At 32.6% G+C, this 17,593-nt stretch overlaps 2 protein-coding genes across 6 annotated transcripts in view; both read right to left on the bottom strand.

The window, feature by feature from the left end:
* The window catches only part of LOC106478052 (dnaJ homolog subfamily C member 5-like), a 26,608-nt gene extending 24,219 nt beyond the window's left edge, over nt 1–2,389 (bottom strand). The window contains exon 1 of one of the 2 annotated variants that reach the window (XM_022381571.1): nt 2,315–2,389. The gene's annotated coding sequence lies outside the window, so the exon portion shown is untranslated. The other variant, XM_022381572.1, reaches the window with a different exon arrangement.
* Nucleotides 2,390–14,025: 11,636 nt separating this feature from the next.
* Nucleotides 14,026–17,593, bottom strand: part of LOC106478060 — an 89,069-nt gene continuing 85,501 nt past the window's right edge. For all 4 annotated transcript variants that reach the window (XM_022381569.1, XM_013938570.2, XM_013938572.2 and 1 more), the window contains 2 exons: nt 17,211–17,344; nt 14,026–16,181 (listed from right to left, as the gene is read on the bottom strand). In XM_022381569.1, coding sequence (XP_022237277.1) covers nt 15,977–16,181; nt 17,211–17,344 — 339 coding nt within the window. In that variant the 3' untranslated portion in view covers nt 14,026–15,976. The remainder of the gene's footprint in view (nt 16,182–17,210; nt 17,345–17,593) is intronic.

The following is a 17,593-nucleotide window of genomic DNA, read 5'->3' as shown; positions in this document are numbered from 1 at the left end:
CGCTAAAATAAATGTATGGAAATGTGTGATATCCATGAGGGATGGATAATGCAGAGGGAGACCTCACGCTATAGTAGCACCGATAATGGATCTTTAAGAAGTTCTAGCTAAAACTATTATAGTACAAAGGAAAGGAATATGGCTTAACTTATCCAAAATTTTTTTCTTTTACTGAATAAAGAATTGGAGATTCCTCAGCTCATCAGCTTATTTAATAGAGATGGAGAGGAACTATTCCATAAACTTATTTTTTTTCATAAAAAAGTGCATATTTTAAAACATTGGGTAATGTCTTTACGGTAAAGATTCTGGCTCTGAAATTTGAAAAGAAGCTTAGCAGCTTTATAAGCAAATATCTTTACAAATACCACTTAATATTGAAGAAATTCCTGCAGATTACTAATGAGATCCCCATAAAAAATGAACCAAATAAATTACACAGGCCTGTGATGGTTTTATCATCTTGGAATTTTTACATGTCCTATAGTAATTCCTGTATGCTGAATCAAAAAATTATATCCATTTTTCTCCATCACATACAGATTTTTCACACAACTTCATATGTACTTTTACATAAGTGAATCATGTTCATTGAAGACATTTTGTTATGCTTAAAATGTTGACAATCACTGGCTAGACAAATCGCGAAGTGAGAGTCTTATCGATCGTTCTAGAACCCAAACATAACAAACATAATAATAAAATGTTCATTGTGGTAAATGAAATAATAATTTGATCTATGTAAGTTTTTCTTCCTGATTTCTAAAAAATTCTTATGAAATATAAAAAAATGAATATTATTTTAAAAATCTGTGTAGCTGAATTATGAATAATCCATTATTAAAACCCAAACCCAGTAATGGAAGCCAGCATTTTACAAGATTTTAAAAGGGGAATCCAATGTTTCTGTAAAATAAAGGGTGGGTGTGCTGGGTCCACCTTCAAGGAGTAAATGGTTCCTTGTTGTTTGAACTTTCAATGTGTTTTTAATTGGAATGATGTGATTAGTGGAACTTCTCAGCAGTCTGTTTTTTGGCTTTCTTGGTTAACTCTTTGTGGTAATGATTTGAATAGTTTCTTGGAAATTGTTTCTAAGGATACTAGGATGACAAAAATTGAGTCTTAGTAAATAGACCAAAATGTGATAAAATGAATTTCACTATTGAAGAATATAGGTACTGCAAGTGACATAAGGAAGTCCAAAGAGGGCTTCTCATGTGAGAGAAGCACTGATGTTGGGAAGTGAAAAACAAAAAGGAGAATTTAGACATTATTGTTGATAAAACCTTTAAAGTTCTCTGTTCAGTGTTTAGCTATGGTTAAAAAACAAATATACTTCTTGTTTTATTATTGTGTGCAAGAAACTTAAATTTACAAGCAAGCTAATAAATGTTTGTTAGATTAATGCTGTAGTATTTCTAGGTTGGTGTTATAAAACAAAATATGAAAGTGAATAATTAGTCTATTCAGCTTCTAACAGTAACACTAAATTTCAACAACTTGTTAACAACAAAAATTCAATTGACAAGTCTAGTCTTCTATAAATGCCTTTTTTTTTTAAATAAAACGTTCACACTGGCAATCTTAAGTTAAAACTCATAGTATTTATAGGAATTTTTCTTCCCAGACTAATTGCCAAGTAACTTTTGAAAGCTCCAAATACTACCTTTAGCCTGTTAATCATTTAAATTTAATCATGCCATAACTTAAGTTAGGTTTGATAAACCAAACCTTTGCCACAACCGCAATAACTAGTTTTGTATTGCTTTGGATCTACTTAGTTTACGTTTTTATCAGTTTTAGTATGGATCAAATACGTCATTGAGTGTCACACATTAAATGAACAGATTCAGATCCTAGATTAACAGAAATTAGAATAGATAAACACTAGTAGTAGTTGTAGTAATACTACTTTTACTACTACTACTACTTTTAACTTCTTAAAACTAGTATATTTTGACTGTTGCCACATTTATAATGTGATCATTTTTCTTAAATGTGGAGAGGGAAGTTCCTTAAAATATAATTATATTGCGGCTGAAGAAACCTGCTATTAATATTATCATTATTAACAACTGATAATAACGTTTATAAACTAACACTAACACAATTTTTAAATTAAATATAGTAGTAGTAGTAGCACCAGTTAAAAATTAACTCAGCGGTTCAATCTTTTTTCCTAAAAGTTAAATTACGTAAGTTAAGTAATCAGTATAAAAATACCAATAAATCATTAACCATCTCACACCTAATCAGTTAATTTAATTCGAAAAACGTCAGACGCTTCATTCCAACACTGTCGGATCTAACTTACCGGGTAGCTGTAGGCAACCAGTTGACTTGACAGTAGTGAAGTTTGCAGTGTTGACCTATGGAACTTGAGTTTTAATATATATATATATATATATAAAAGCTAATAAAAGTAAATTTTCGAAGATCTAAAAACAAATTAATCTCATATAAAATATAATAATACAAGCAATGATTGTACATCAGAAACTTGTCTTAAAGTTTTACAAATTATACTTTTACGGTTTGCAATGTTTTCCGTGTAAACTGTAAATTTTCTTAACTTTCATAAACCACTTGTCGTCTGATAACATAACATATTAAAAAGAATTATCAATATACGTACTATCTATTTTAAAATTTATAACAAGAAATTAACTTAGATAAATTTTAATATTCCTGATATTCTTTGAACATTTACTTTTTAAGAATTAGAACCTAATATATAATTTTAAGCAGTTATTTACTGAATAAATTTTATTTACAAAATGACTTAATCTATAAGTTTAGCGTTATTTGCCTTCGGATTTACCGCTGAGCCACCGGGTTGGCTTCAACAATGGCAAAAGTTATTTTTTTAAATTCATTTATGTGTTAATAATTCTAGTTTTTTGCTGAAATGAAGTTTTCAATATATGATGATCCTCTGTAGGCTGCTTCGAGAATTTTATAGATTAGCTTGTTATTGAATCTGTGTGGTAAATATTTCGAAAGGAAGCGTGAAGTGTAGTGTATATTAGAAGGAGTAAAGAATCCTAGTCAGGATTAACAGATTAACAAAAATAATTTTAATTATTCTTACTGAACATCATATGTAAACGGTATAACCACATCGTCGATCCCTTTATGGTATGTCAGTCTGTTGTAGAATAATTTTATAGTCAGATCTTCTCATTCTATTACAGGGAAAATATTCGGTCAATAAACGCTTTAATCATTCTAATTCCGAGCGCAAGAAACATAAAAAAAGCGTATATTAGATTTTTAGATAGAATTAGTTGAGATCATGCTTCCAAAGAGTAAAAAATAAAAATTAACTGTAGTCTGAAGGATCCAATTAGAAAAGTGGAAAAATATTTGAGGATTTCTCAGAGAAATAATGTAGAACTTTTAATAAATGGATGCAAAAGAAAGAAGAATTGATGGAATGCATGACTAAAAGTTACGACGAACAAGAAAAAATATTAATGAGAGTATAATTATGGAATTTCAACCACACTATATTCGTCATATCCATTGCGTCGCGTTTCGCTCAATACAGAACTCTTCGGGCTGGCTGGGATAAAACGAACAAGTTCCCCGGTGGAATAGCCGCAAGTCTTCGGATTCACAACGCTAAAATCAAGGGTTCGATTCCCCTCAGTGGACATAGCAGACAGCTCGATGTCGGTTTGTTATAACTAAACACACACATATAACAAAAATAGCAGAGATCGGAATAGCAACTATTTTTATGGTGCTAACGCCTTTTAGAAGCTGACGAAGCATGATTGTAATGAATTATATTTGTCATAAGGCATTATGTTAGGCCTATTATACATATATATACTTATGTGGGAGCTCTCTACTGTAGTGTTTTGGCTATTGCCATCTGGCAAGTGGTCTCTGATGTAGTCAAACCTTCCTAGTGCTTAGATGAACTTTACAATGAAGGTTCTTTTAGGTTTTGTGATATGGTATTATATGCACAAGTGGATGCACATCAGATGCCAGCGGTGCTTCTTCACTTAGAATTCATTGATAGGACACATCAAAATCTGAGGACAAATCCCAGTTGATTCTGAATAGGTGGGGGAGCATATTTGAGAAAAAGTTGATATATATATATTTTCAAATGGTTTGAACTTGCTAAATTCAAATATTTTGTTTACAAAGCTTAATTTTTGGTTTATTGGCCTCAAAGTGCAAAAAAAAGAAAGAAAATTACCATCATATTCATAATTAAGTTCTGGAATTTGTAAACTAACAGTGATATAAGCAAAATCTTGGTGTTTAATCCTTTTTTTTTGTTACCTGTATTTTTTGTAAATCATGAAAAAGTAAAAAATAGTTTAAAGTTCTCAACTTGCTTTTATAATATGTGTTATTATTTTGTTTTATACAAAATAATAATTCCATGACCCTGATAATGCATTCAGCATCTAGAGGTGGATGCAATAATTTTTATTCTTGTTTCCTTTTCAGACCTACATTGGAGCCAATAGTCAGTCTAGAAAGATGTCCCTTAAGCTATTTTCATTTGTCAAGAAAAAGAATCTCATGTACTGTTTGATGCTACATTACAAGGTCTAACCTCTATCATGGTGTCAATTATAAAAGACTGTTTAATGTAGGTAGTATCATTAATTAATTTATGTTGTGTTTGCAATCCATTGATGTCGAGGTTATGGAGATTTCTTGAAGGCCTAAGTGATAGACGTATAAACAGTTGCAACCAGACGAGCAGAAATAGAATAGAAGTAAAGTCACATGAAAGAGAAGTTGAGTCTAGAGAAAAGTTAGAAAATGTAAAGCTAACCATGGTGGGAGTGAATGGCCTAACAGTTGATATGTTACAGTGGGATTAACGGTTTGAAAGACACCAGGAGAATAACTTGTCTCGCCAAAGGGTGTTCTAAACTAACTGAACCTACCTGTGTGGACTTTAACAAAAAGCAGAAGATTATTGGAAGTTCAGGAGACAACTGCGGTAACTCACGCAACAGCATAATTGAATTATACACGAATACTATTGTAATTATGAATATAAAAAATACTTTGGCTTGTCAGTTGAAATATAAAGCAACTGAATTGGCCTAAGTGGACTCTTGACAACAGGAAAAGAACTGTACAGTGTTTACGATACAATTATGATATCCATGGTGTAAAGAATTTTGTTCATATGTTTAACTTGTTTCGAATATATACATATTATTGTTACGTCTCCGTTTGTTAATTGATTTTTCCGTAACTTCGTTCCAACGAAACTTTAACGACACAAGTCTTTACTTAATAAAACAGGTTTATTCTCTCCGAATATAACTCTGCGATACACTTAATCTCAATACTCGCGCTGAAACAACACTAATCAACGAACGTCAACAATACTTCTGACTGCAGTTCAATTACTCACTGTCTATCTACCCACCTTACATTCCCCTCTTTTATATATACCAGCCTACCCTATATCGAGTAATTACTAGAGCATTCGCCAAAGTACATGATAGTTCTAGAAACGTTGCGTCATAGTGGTCATGTGACTCGCTGACGCAACATTATTTTAAAAACAAGTGGAGTGTGTGCTGTTTGTTTATTGTCGAATTTATCGCCAGCAAGTCACAGACACCTTCTGTAGAATAATCCTTAATCCAACTACTCATATATTTACATTACTATATATACTACTATAAAGTACTTTTTGACACACAAAAGCAACCACCGTAAGACAGAAGCTATGGCATTTCACAGATAGTGATGACATACATAGAGCTGCATCAGCTTTTAATTATAGTTTAGATTATACACCAGTGCTGGTTTGGCATACAACTATTATGTTAATTTTCACAGCTAAAGGTAAAACAAGAATATCTGGAAATGTTTATAAGCTCCTGTTTTCAGGCACGTGATACTCCACCTTCTAAATTATTGGATTCGGGATCACACAGCCATTCACTCAATATTGATTATACTGCTTATATATTCAGTCAAGACAACAGTACTAAGCAAAAAATTTTATTCAGAAGAATCATGAACATGAACAGACAAGTCTATGCAGTAACTAAACATGAGCAACATATCATTATCTGTTTAACAGGTATGGATGATCATATTTCTGCTGAGGGGAAGTACTGTCCAACTTGTCTGAAGAAGTTTATGGGAGATATTGTCAACCCTAAATATGAAAAATACATGCTAATTTAGCTATGATATGGTATGGGAAGAAGTTAAGACAATCTGCAGACAAGTGGAAAGTTGAGAAGTTTAAGAAGTTCGAATTCGCTACACCAAACTTGCACATGAAGATGGTATTGATATCCCGATATATTTTGTCAACTGCTCAACAACATTTAAAAAAGTTTTTATCCCTCATAAAAGATGTCTATAAACTTATTATCCTTCACAACCAAACTTCATTTGATAGACAAACAATACTTTTTCTAGTCAAATTCAGCATATACCCATTTCTCAATGGACAATCTCTTATCACGACCTTCATGAAGACTACTACTCTTTCAGTCTTCAAGCTCCAAGAAGACGAGCTTCTCTCTACAGCCCATGCAGTATTGAAGCTTCAATCAGATATAAAGTCCCAAACAGCATGCACATGGGTGAATGGTAATGGGGAAAATGCAATAGCTTATTTGTCAACAAATCTGTACATGTTTCTCCACCTTCTGCTAGGTGGCCAGTCACTTTTGGAGGCAGGACCTAGGAGACAAAATGATGATCAGCAAGAATATCACACCAGGGTTCCATGTATTGAAAATGATCTTGGTTATAGTGTAAATGGGGTTGAGAAATAGACTCCAAATCATGTTGGATTAAGAAGCACCCTGCACCAGGCCACTAGATCCAAACAACTTATACTCCATCATAAGTTACAGAGATATACTATGGATAGACCCAACATTGGGTGAGAAAACTATGGACCTGGAAAATGGAAGTATTGCCAAACCTAATTTGGTCACAACAGACAACATAGATATCAATGACGCAGCTCTGGATAACAAACCCCCTTCTATGCCACATAGGTTGCAGCTTGGCACAGATGACCAGCCCTTGATGAACTACTTGAAAACATTGAACCTTCAAACAGGAGATTCTAAAAGTTCCTGAAGCAATGGAAGCCATCATCCCTATAAACATCATTGAAGGAACCACAGAGCCATAGATCAAAAATGCAAAATGATAATGGTTTGATAAATCTATGAATAAGTCATCTTCTGTCCTGAGAACACAGGACTCAGACTTAACATTTGTTATAATACAACAAAGTGAACAAAAATATGGTTGAGCAACTTCAATTAAAAACACATCTAAATAAGTTCACATAAAACCACAGTTGGCGATACGCCCATTATTTAAGCCTCTGCTCATTACATTGGAACACTGAATGGGACAATGAGGATGAAAATAATTTTTGTCAGGTCTTCAGATAATCAATGCATTTGCTTCAGACATGTCCCGTGATATTTTCCAGAGTATGCTCTATAGGATTTGGCAACTAGTAATAGACAAAAATATCTTCTGAATTCAGAGAAGCTAGGTCAATTACAGCTTGACACGTTTGTGAAAGAAAGACTCTTTGGTCCTGCTGAGGGTGATGTAGAACTCGAATTCATACTTTTACACCTCTCTATGCTTAAGGGAAAGGAAGAAGAGCAAAAAGCCACTGTAAAGTCAGATAGGAATTTTCTTTGGTGTTTATGTCAGTTGCTCTTGCAGACACTAAGAGCAGTCTGAAAACTGACAACATTTTTTTCTAGCAGATATAATGATAAATGTTGTGGTCTGTCAACGAGATATTATCCTTGATGGAACTTCCTGTCTAAATACATAAGGACTAAATCTAGTAGTGACTCTTGGGCACTTTCAGGAATTACACCATTTTATGAACTTGGGGATGTGTTTGTCACACATGTACTTTGTGCTGAAAAACCTTTTGGTAGGATTAACATTACCTTTGATTGGTACCAAAAAAGATTCAATAAAAACCAGTAACAGAAAGAAATATTCTAATTATGAGTTCTTACCCAATTATGAGAGTTGTGGAAGATGAATCTTTTTCATAACCAAACCACTGGACATACTTCCTTACCCTACCAGAAAACAAGGCAGGCCTAGCATGCTTCTTAACTGGCCATCTTCTTGCAAATGCTTCTCCAAACAAAACACTAATTATTAATAAGGAAGGAAGATGAGATAAAGACAAAATCCGGCTGTAGATATACACCAGTTAAGGCATACTATGACGAGGCAGATAACAGGATAGTTCTGCATTATATGCATACGAACCCAGATTATGTTTTTGTTTCTGAACCTGATACTGATGTCCTAGTACTTTTGGTTGGACATTTTCACAAGTTGCCATTAAACAGTTTTTTAATGAAATCAAGCACATCCAAAAAACATCCTAGTGCGTGACATCTGACAGAAACTATCCTTTACCCAGCTTTTATTTGAAATGCAAGTCCAGACAATGCAATAACAGGTTGTTATATTGTTTATCACCAGGCTGGGCACCGTAATAGGGGTGTCTGGAAAGTATTCAAAACTAATCATCATGGAATTGGTGAACTGAGAAAGAAAATTTTCAAAGGTGCAGAGAATTTTATTACAAGATGCACAATGCAACAAAAGTAAATAGCTGTGACAAAGCACTGTTCTGCAAATGCAAATCACCAGATGCAATGTCTCCAAAAACTGGTTGTTACAGTTTCATATTCAAAGAACAAACTATCAATCCATGGTATGAAGGTAGGTAATCAGTCCCAATTCTGCTCTACTTTAACCAACCACAATGGGTTGGAAAATTGAAAATGGACAACTGTCACAAAAGCCCCTGTCACTGACTCCAATTTCGAACAATTATGAGAAGTTTGTATGTGTGTGTGGATCTACAAAAGGGCACACACACCTCGGAAATACACATGCAGATAGGAAAATTGTTTATGTGCAAAAGCTTGCAAATATATAGACAGTGGCAACATATACAGGAACCTTCCCAGAGGTTGAGTAGACTTATATTATAGAGTGTTTGTCAAATAACAAACCAAAATATATGACTGTATTGCAGAGCTGTATTGGAACCTTCTTGACTTGCATATCAACTAATGAAGGGTTACGACATAGTCGAAGTTTGTGGCAGGTTGGACCAAGCAAAATGACTTTGGTTATGCCAACATTAATGGTAAAGTGCCAATGGCAACTTTAAAAAAGAAGGCACTTACTGAAGCCTATAGAACCTTTATTGGTGGTGACCATTATGTTGCAGGTAGACTGCCAGAGATTTAGGGGTAGGCAATCAGCAAAATATAGTATGTAAAGCAGAGGTGACAGCACCGAGCCTTTTGGATCTCCTACACCCAATGAAAGGAACAAGAATGAATGCTTTCAATACATACGTTTGCTCATTGTTCAGAGGTAAATCGATGTATCAACCAGACCAAAGTAAGTGGAAGTGCCAAATGGGGGAGTTTATAGATAAGGCTAAAATGCCAGGCAGAGTCAAAAGCCTATACAAGGTCAAATAACAACACACATAAAGCTTTAAATGCGTTTAAACGATTCAAGATGATGGTCTGAAAATCTTAGAAGCTGATATGGAATTGAAGGATGAGTACTGTTAAGCAGCTTATGATGTGTAATAAATGTATGCATTTTGCAAATAAAACCTCTTTCGAAGATTTTGCTAAGAACACTAGTCAGGCTGATGGGACAATATAATCCAACACTGCCAGCTTTTATGGAAGAGTAAGATAGTCAACGTCTTTCAAGAACAATATAGAAACCTTTGCGAAGTATAAAGTTATAAAACGTCGCCAGGAGAATAAGGAACCAAAATGGGGCATGCTGAAGATATAAGTAGGCCATACCCTCTTGACCAGGGTAGTGTTGCATTTGTTGCTGATAGTTATTTGAATATCATGAACAGTAATGAGTGTAGTCAGAGAATAGTCATCCAGTTGTTGAATGGTAGAGAGGATGAGTTCAGGAAATGGAAGATCATTTGACAAAGGGTGTCTATGAAATCTTTATGACTCATTGGATGCTGACCCGTAGCATGAGAGAGCAATTCCAGAAAGAAAGCAAATATACTTGCTTTGCCAGTTGAACAAGTAGGTGCAACACCATCTACGAGAATAGGATAAGAGTGTGAGTGTTTTGACCTGTCAGCAAACGAAATTACTTAAAATACTAGAAGGAATTTGCAAAGTTACATAATGTATTACAGCGTTTTACTGCTTGAACATAGTTACGAACTATTCATTGGAGAGCATGATATCTGAGCAGAAGAATGTTTAGAATCCATAGAACACTAGAAATCTCGTAAATAGCAAAGCTTTGGTTAAAGTGCTAAAATATACCAGTTATATATGTGTGTGTATGTGTGTCAGCAAACTGTGATCTATAGATCTTTTTCTTTCCTGTGACATTACATCACAATATTTCTTTACCTCACAACCAAATCAAGACTTAAGTGGTCTGCTAATTCGCTCAAAAAATAAAGATCAGCAGTACGAAAAGAGAAGAAACCATTTCATAGTGTGCCATGTTTCATAAGTGTTACAGATTCATCAAAATCAGTGGTATATATTGTTTTAAGGTGTACCACACGTCAAGTCTAGGCTTATGCATGATTGAAGGTCTTTCCAATAATGATTCAGGTATATCCCGATACCTCTCTCCAACCATGAACCATATTAAATCTAGACATCTCCAGCAACAAATGAATGCAATGTACGTGTAGTCTAGGTTCCTACAACTATAAACTAGGTACCACATATAAAGTCTAAGCATCTCCAACAAGAATTCAAGTAATACATATGAAGTCTAGACCTCTCCAATCAAGGGTGATGGTTGTATATCAGGTCTAGGCTTTTCAAAGCATTAATAAGTGTCCTACATATCAGGCTCATATATCTCCAAGCATGAATCAAGACAATTTATTTAAAGTTTAGGTCTCTCAAAGTAAGGTATTAATATACCAATTTATGGGCAGTCACATTGTTTTTCTTTATATTGATGCCTCTCCGTACTTGTCAGCCAAGTAAACTTCTTTAAAAACTACTTAATCATTAGATAAAACATCTCCATGGACGGACAGATAGATGAGCGAACATACAAACACAGACAGAAGGCAGAGAGTTAGCTGGAAGGATAAACGCAAACAAACATACAAACATAGATACATGCAAACATACAGACAGCCATATATAATCTCAATTTCATTGATTTCTCTGAAAGTAATCAGGTAAGAGACACAGAATAAGTGGAGAATCACCATAAAATATCTTATTGAGCAAAGTCTAAATTATGTTAACTTCATCTGAGTCTGTAGTACAGAAAGAGAGAGTTGGACATAATGTACTCATGAACAATAACCAAAGCTTTTAATAAGAGTAAACGTATTTTAGTATCTTAACTGGAGAGATATTTTTGTGTTAATTTTTGTATCTCTCAAAATATCTTTTACCCAATTGTCTTATTCTGTATCATCTTACCACACGAGAAAATATGGAATCATATATATGGAGAGCAATAATGCCATTCTTCTAAAAGCACAAGCACCACCCATGTGACTGATTTTAACTCTTACTACAAAAGAAGGAATGTTGTATACTTGGGACATCTTTGACTTGCTAGGGAAAAATATCACAATCTCTTTCTATACGTGTTAAGTCGAAACAATCTTTTTTACGATAAAGTACATGTGACACATTGCATACAGACATATAAATGGACAATCATGCATACATAGAAACATGCAGTCAGTCATATGGATGGAAATACAGACTTACATAGAGAAATACAGACAGACATATATACATATGTGTTATTCTCAGGTTCGCCAACTTTTCCTACTAGTAATTGAATAGCAACCACATAATAACTGGAAGTTCATCGTAAAATGTCTTAGAGATCAAATTTTTATTTTCTCAACTTCGAGTCTGAAGCAAAGATAGAGAATGAGCACAATGCCTCGCACAGTGAAACAGTCTTTACTTCTGAGAACTCACAAACAACAATCAAAGCTTTGATGAGCAAATGCATTTTAACACCTTTACAGGACAGATATCTGTGTGTGTATATCTCAAATTAGTTTTCTCTCAGTTATCTAATTTTCAATCATATTGTTCCACGTTGAGAAACCGTGGCATTATATACAAATATTTGTTTGATCGTTTTAGCTCAAAGCTTCACAATAGGCTAGCTGCACTTTGTACACCATGAGAAATCAAACCCCTGATGTTAACATTGTAAGTCTGTAAACTCACCACTGAGAGACTACAGAGGAAGAATAAGAATTTCATTCTTCTCAGATTCTAGGTGACATCCATTTGACTGATGGTCACTCTTACAACAAAACAAGAAACGTTGTATCTTTGAGGCATCACCTGATTTGCCAGCGGAAAGTATTAACATTTCTTTGTACACAACATGCACTAGGTTAAAATAATGTTTTCTATGAGAAAGTACATATGATACCCAACATACAAATGAACGGACTGTCAGACATACAAACAGACAGATGGACAAATACTATATACATACACATATATGTACAGATACAAACACCAGACAGACAGATTTATGTAGAGATTATGAAGCAAAATCCAATTATCTTAACCTTGACTGAATCTGAAGCAAATAAAGACTGAATACAATGTATAGTGCAGTGAAATAGTCTATATTTCTGACCCTGTTAAATAACAATTAAAGCTTTCAAGAGCAGGTGTATTTTACCACCTTTACTGTACAGATGTCTTTGTTTTTGTGTACATCAAAGTAACTCTCTCTCAATTGACTTATTTTCAATCGTCTTGTTCCAGGCTGAGAAAACAAGGCATTATATAGGAAGAACAACAATGCCATTCCTCTGAGGGCACAGGTGCTACCCATGTGAATGATGGTCATTCTCACTATAAAACAAGGTATATTGTATCCCTGGGGGTATTTCCTGACTTGCCATTATCATGTTTACTTTATCATGAGAAAGACTGCAGTAACATAAATACTTTATAGAAGACAACAGGGATTTTTTTTCAGCCTACATACAGAAATACAGATAAATGGGTGGAGAAAAAGGTGAATTATTGGATAGACATACACACATAGATACATACATACAGATAAGCATACATATGTGATATTCTTGGATTCACTGAGTTCCCTGCTAGTAACTGCATGGGAACCACAGTGATTAAAGGTTTGTCATAAAATGTTTTAAGTGTTCCTTAGTCTGCTATGTGACCATTAACTGATCAAGTGATATGTCCATTTCCACCCCATCTTATTTGGTTCCTTTGTTCAAGTTCAGTAGCCAACCTTACACAGCTTTTTCATTTTGTGATAATTTGTTTCCTTTACTTGTATCTGTTAAAAGTTGCTCGAATCCATCATTTTACATTTCAGTATGTTTTACCTATTGCATCAAGAATCTAAAACTGTCCTATTTTATTGAAGTACATCACAACTATAGAATAATTTATCTCACTTCAAACTAACTTAAATTTTGGTCAGTGGTGGTCCTACGAGGTCGCAACATTTTATTGACAAGGAGAATGCCACTCCCATAGTTCAAATGTACGATTATTTCTCGGTTTTCTTTCTTATACATTGAAATGCGGATTCGCCGAGTTTTTATTCATGCTCAAATAAGAAACACTTTACATGAAATAAAGATTTTATCACTTGTTTAAATTTTTTGTTTCACATATATTGTTGCTTTAAAATATTTTAAGCAATTATTTTCTGAACTTCTAATTATTTATTTCAAACATAGCCATACTCAATAACCAGGATTCTATCAAATTCATTCCTAGTGAATTGTAATTTGAACAAGTATGTTTATTTTCACTATCACCTTGATCTTTTTTTGTTGAAATTCGTCTCAGTATTTAAAAAAAAAGAGTGCAGGAAAACGAGTATTTTTGATATAATGCCTGTTTTTTGTAAGGTGACAGTACACTCAAATACAAGAAAACCTTTCTACCCATTTGAGGTACAAAGTTATTAAAATTCTACATACACAACTAAAAAAAAGGAAGCCTTTATTCTTACTTTATCATACATTGACATATATTTTCATAAATGCAAAGGGATTCACTTTATAAATTTCAATGGCAAAATAAGTTTTTGCACTTAATGTGTTTTAAAATAACTGACAGATACCAATCAAAGTATGCCATTGAAATTGTATTTTCTCAAAACCAATTCCAGAGAGGATTTAATTTAAATTTATTTAATTACCATATCCCACCTATAATACCAAGATAAAAAATCATTGTTTACCTAGTTTCAGTAACTGACAAGAAAGTGAACAATTATTTTAAAAAGTAAGCACCATGGTAAACTTTGACCTTCTATTTAAACTTTGTACAAACAGATTTAGCAAAATCAAGAAGTCTTGTAATTAAAACTTTCAAACAATAAAATACATTATTCAAAGCGTTTTGTAATAATTCAAAACCTATAGGTTCAATTCCGAATACACTGATTACTAGTAAGCTTAATTGAATTAACATATTTCACATTTTAAAAACTAAATCAATTTAGATCCAAAAATATAATTTTTGGCTTTTTAGGTCCAAGTACAAGTTTTTTCAGGAAATGTATTTTAAATGTTATATTGAACACAGTGCCTCAAAATAAGTGCACCATCCCCCCCAAATAAAATCCAAATGTTTTGCATCCAGGTTATTTAATAATACTTCTAAAAGTAACAAAACCGGGATATGAAGACAGGGGTACAGACCAGATTTTAACCGATTCCTTCCTTACAAATTTAACTAAAAAAAAAACGTAATTAAATGAAATTAAACTATTTTTTTCAGTTTCTGCTATAAAAATCAATAGGAATGCTGTGGAAACTGACTGGAAATAATTATCACAAAATTGGCACATTTACCATAATAAACACACAAAATGCAAATAGTATTTCAAAAGAATTTAACTTGATACCTTATTTCAGCCAAAAATTACTAATGATAAAGATATACATAAATATATACATTGACCTACATTAAGTTATGCAAATCAAAACTTACATAAAAATAAAATACTAACTTATATAGGTCATGTACTGTGAAAATATAGATATTAAAACTGTTCCCTTTCTATCTGGAATTCTTTGCTGTTATTTCACACTGGAAAAGGTGGATTACAAATACCTCGCATACTAAACATGCATTAATTTAAAATACTCCTTGAATGGTTTAAAACGAGTGGTTAATAATACCAGGGTTAAATTCATTCACAAAATACTGATATTATTTTAAAAATTAAAAAAATCTGCAACTTATATTCAATATTGTTCTTCCTGATGTTCAATTTAAATTACACAAAAAGAATTCCACTTTGCAGTTAACTCTACTTCAGAAAACCTTTTTAATCTTATATATTTGGAACACTGTTCTCTCTTAATAAATTGTTACACTCTTATATACGTATATCACATACTTAATAAGGTTAATTCAGGATAGCAAACCACTTACAGGATGATGCCAGTCTTTTATGTATGCCTCGCAGAACACAGTAAGAAAACAATATTATAAGATTTAATTCAAAATCATCGGCAGTATTATTTTTTAGATTTCTCTAAAATCATTCTCCAAATAATAATAATAATTGCTTATTGTCAATGTTTTTAAACATTCCATGTGTCCCACAGGTTTCTGTTCATTTACTTTATTTTTGTATGAAAAACTCACACAAGGGAATTAAAAGTATATACCATACAACTTGTGCACTTAAGATGAGAGTAAAACAAATTTCAAAAAAATGTAAAAGAAAAAAAAAAAGAGTATTAAGTACCATGATGTATTAAATAATATTAAAGCATTTCAAAATAAACGTTTAAAATACATCATCAGTTTTTCGTTTTGGTAAGCTGATAACAATGTACAAAAGCTAAAGCTGTAATCTTAGTTAGCTTTCTGAGGAAACAGTGGCTATAACCTGAAGGGTTCTACATTATCAAATGATTTCAGACTGCGACTTCCTGATTCACAGTTACTTGCTGCATGTCAGGAGTGTCACCATCTGTGTAGTCAGAAGCATCCCCATTCTCATTAGTCTCCTTCTTGTTATTATCGATAAATCCATCTTCATAGCTTCCTTTGGACTTGAAAAATTGCTTGAAATGCGGTGTACAGTAGAATTTGCGACTGTTGATTGTATAATTATCTAGTCTGGATAATAAATATTATATTAGGTAAGGGTAACAGCAGAAAAAATTTCTTCAACAAACAAAAATCTTTACACATGAGCTATACTTCTAAACAAGTTCAAATGTTCTTAGTTACACAACATGAAATCTCTGAAAAGATATTATCTATCCATGAAACTTCTAAAATTACTTAGATTCCTTAAACATAAGATATTATGTCCACAATCACTTGAACATTGAATAGCTTTAAATGCATTTCAAAACATAAATGCTAAAGTTCAACAGTATTTGTGGGCATATATTTAGACCAAAAGAAAAACACTTTTACATCTTGCAGTTCATAATTGAGTTCCTTTACCTGATACTACATTAAACTCAAGATCATTAACCACACTGCTGTTTACAGATAAGACAGAACATTTCTAGAAAGCAAGCAAAAATTGTACTAGTTGTAAAACCCACACTTTCCCATACTAATATTTTGGACATAGATTATTTTGTTCTTGGTTTTTCCTTATGCCTTATGTTAGCACTTATGAAAAAGAGGTCAAAACAGGTTAAACAGTTAAAAACAATGCTTTTAACTACTTATATTATGGATATTTTAGACATTCATTCCTTATATAATCATTCTCCAGAAATTTGTTTAAAGTATGATATACACATAGTATAAATAACTGATGTATTCTGATATCTCATTAGCCAGTCCTGCATTATTGTACTGAAAGTTTGTATGTGTCTCTTCCAAAACAGTTCATTCTTATTAGGCAGTATTAAAACCTATTTGGTGATTTTAAAAACTTGGCCCTTCAAAAGGATGAAAAAATATTTATTCACTTACATACTTTATCATGAATTCATTCTAACATACAAGAAAAAAAATCATAGACAATAAACATTTGTTCCGTGAACAAGTTTTCTTCAATTAAGAACACTTTAAATTTGTAATAAAGTTATAGTCCTTTAGATAAAAATTTGAATAATTTATGTAAATGGAATATATTTTAAAAGTATTTCAGTTTTTAAAACTCAGAATTTCTTGTACACCAACCTGAGCATGCTGTTACAGTGAGAACAGCGAAAACAGTTTTTGTGGAATTTAAAACTACTTGCTTCCATTCTTTCCATAGGATAAAGTTTTTTTCCACAAAGATCACAATCTTCACCAGATCTTAGCCCAAGCTCCTGATAAAATATTTAAAAAAAAAAATTATGTTTTATGTTAGTACTTATGGAAATAAGTTATGGTAATAAAACACCGATGAAACAGTTAAACAATTAAAAGCATTATTCTCAAATCACATGGGTTGAACAATTTAAACTTTCATTCCCTATATTATCATTATCCCAGAAATTTCTTCTCTTAAAAGTATGATATATATATATATATATATATATATATATATATATATATATATATACACACACATACTA

This window comes from Limulus polyphemus, unplaced genomic scaffold, assembly GCF_000517525.1.
Source record: "Limulus polyphemus unplaced genomic scaffold, Limulus_polyphemus-2.1.2 Scaffold176, whole genome shotgun sequence".
NCBI classification, from domain to species: Eukaryota; Metazoa; Arthropoda; class Merostomata; order Xiphosura; family Limulidae; genus Limulus; species Limulus polyphemus.
Note: the sequence above shows the minus strand (reverse complement) of the source record. Positions and strands in the feature narration are given on the sequence as shown.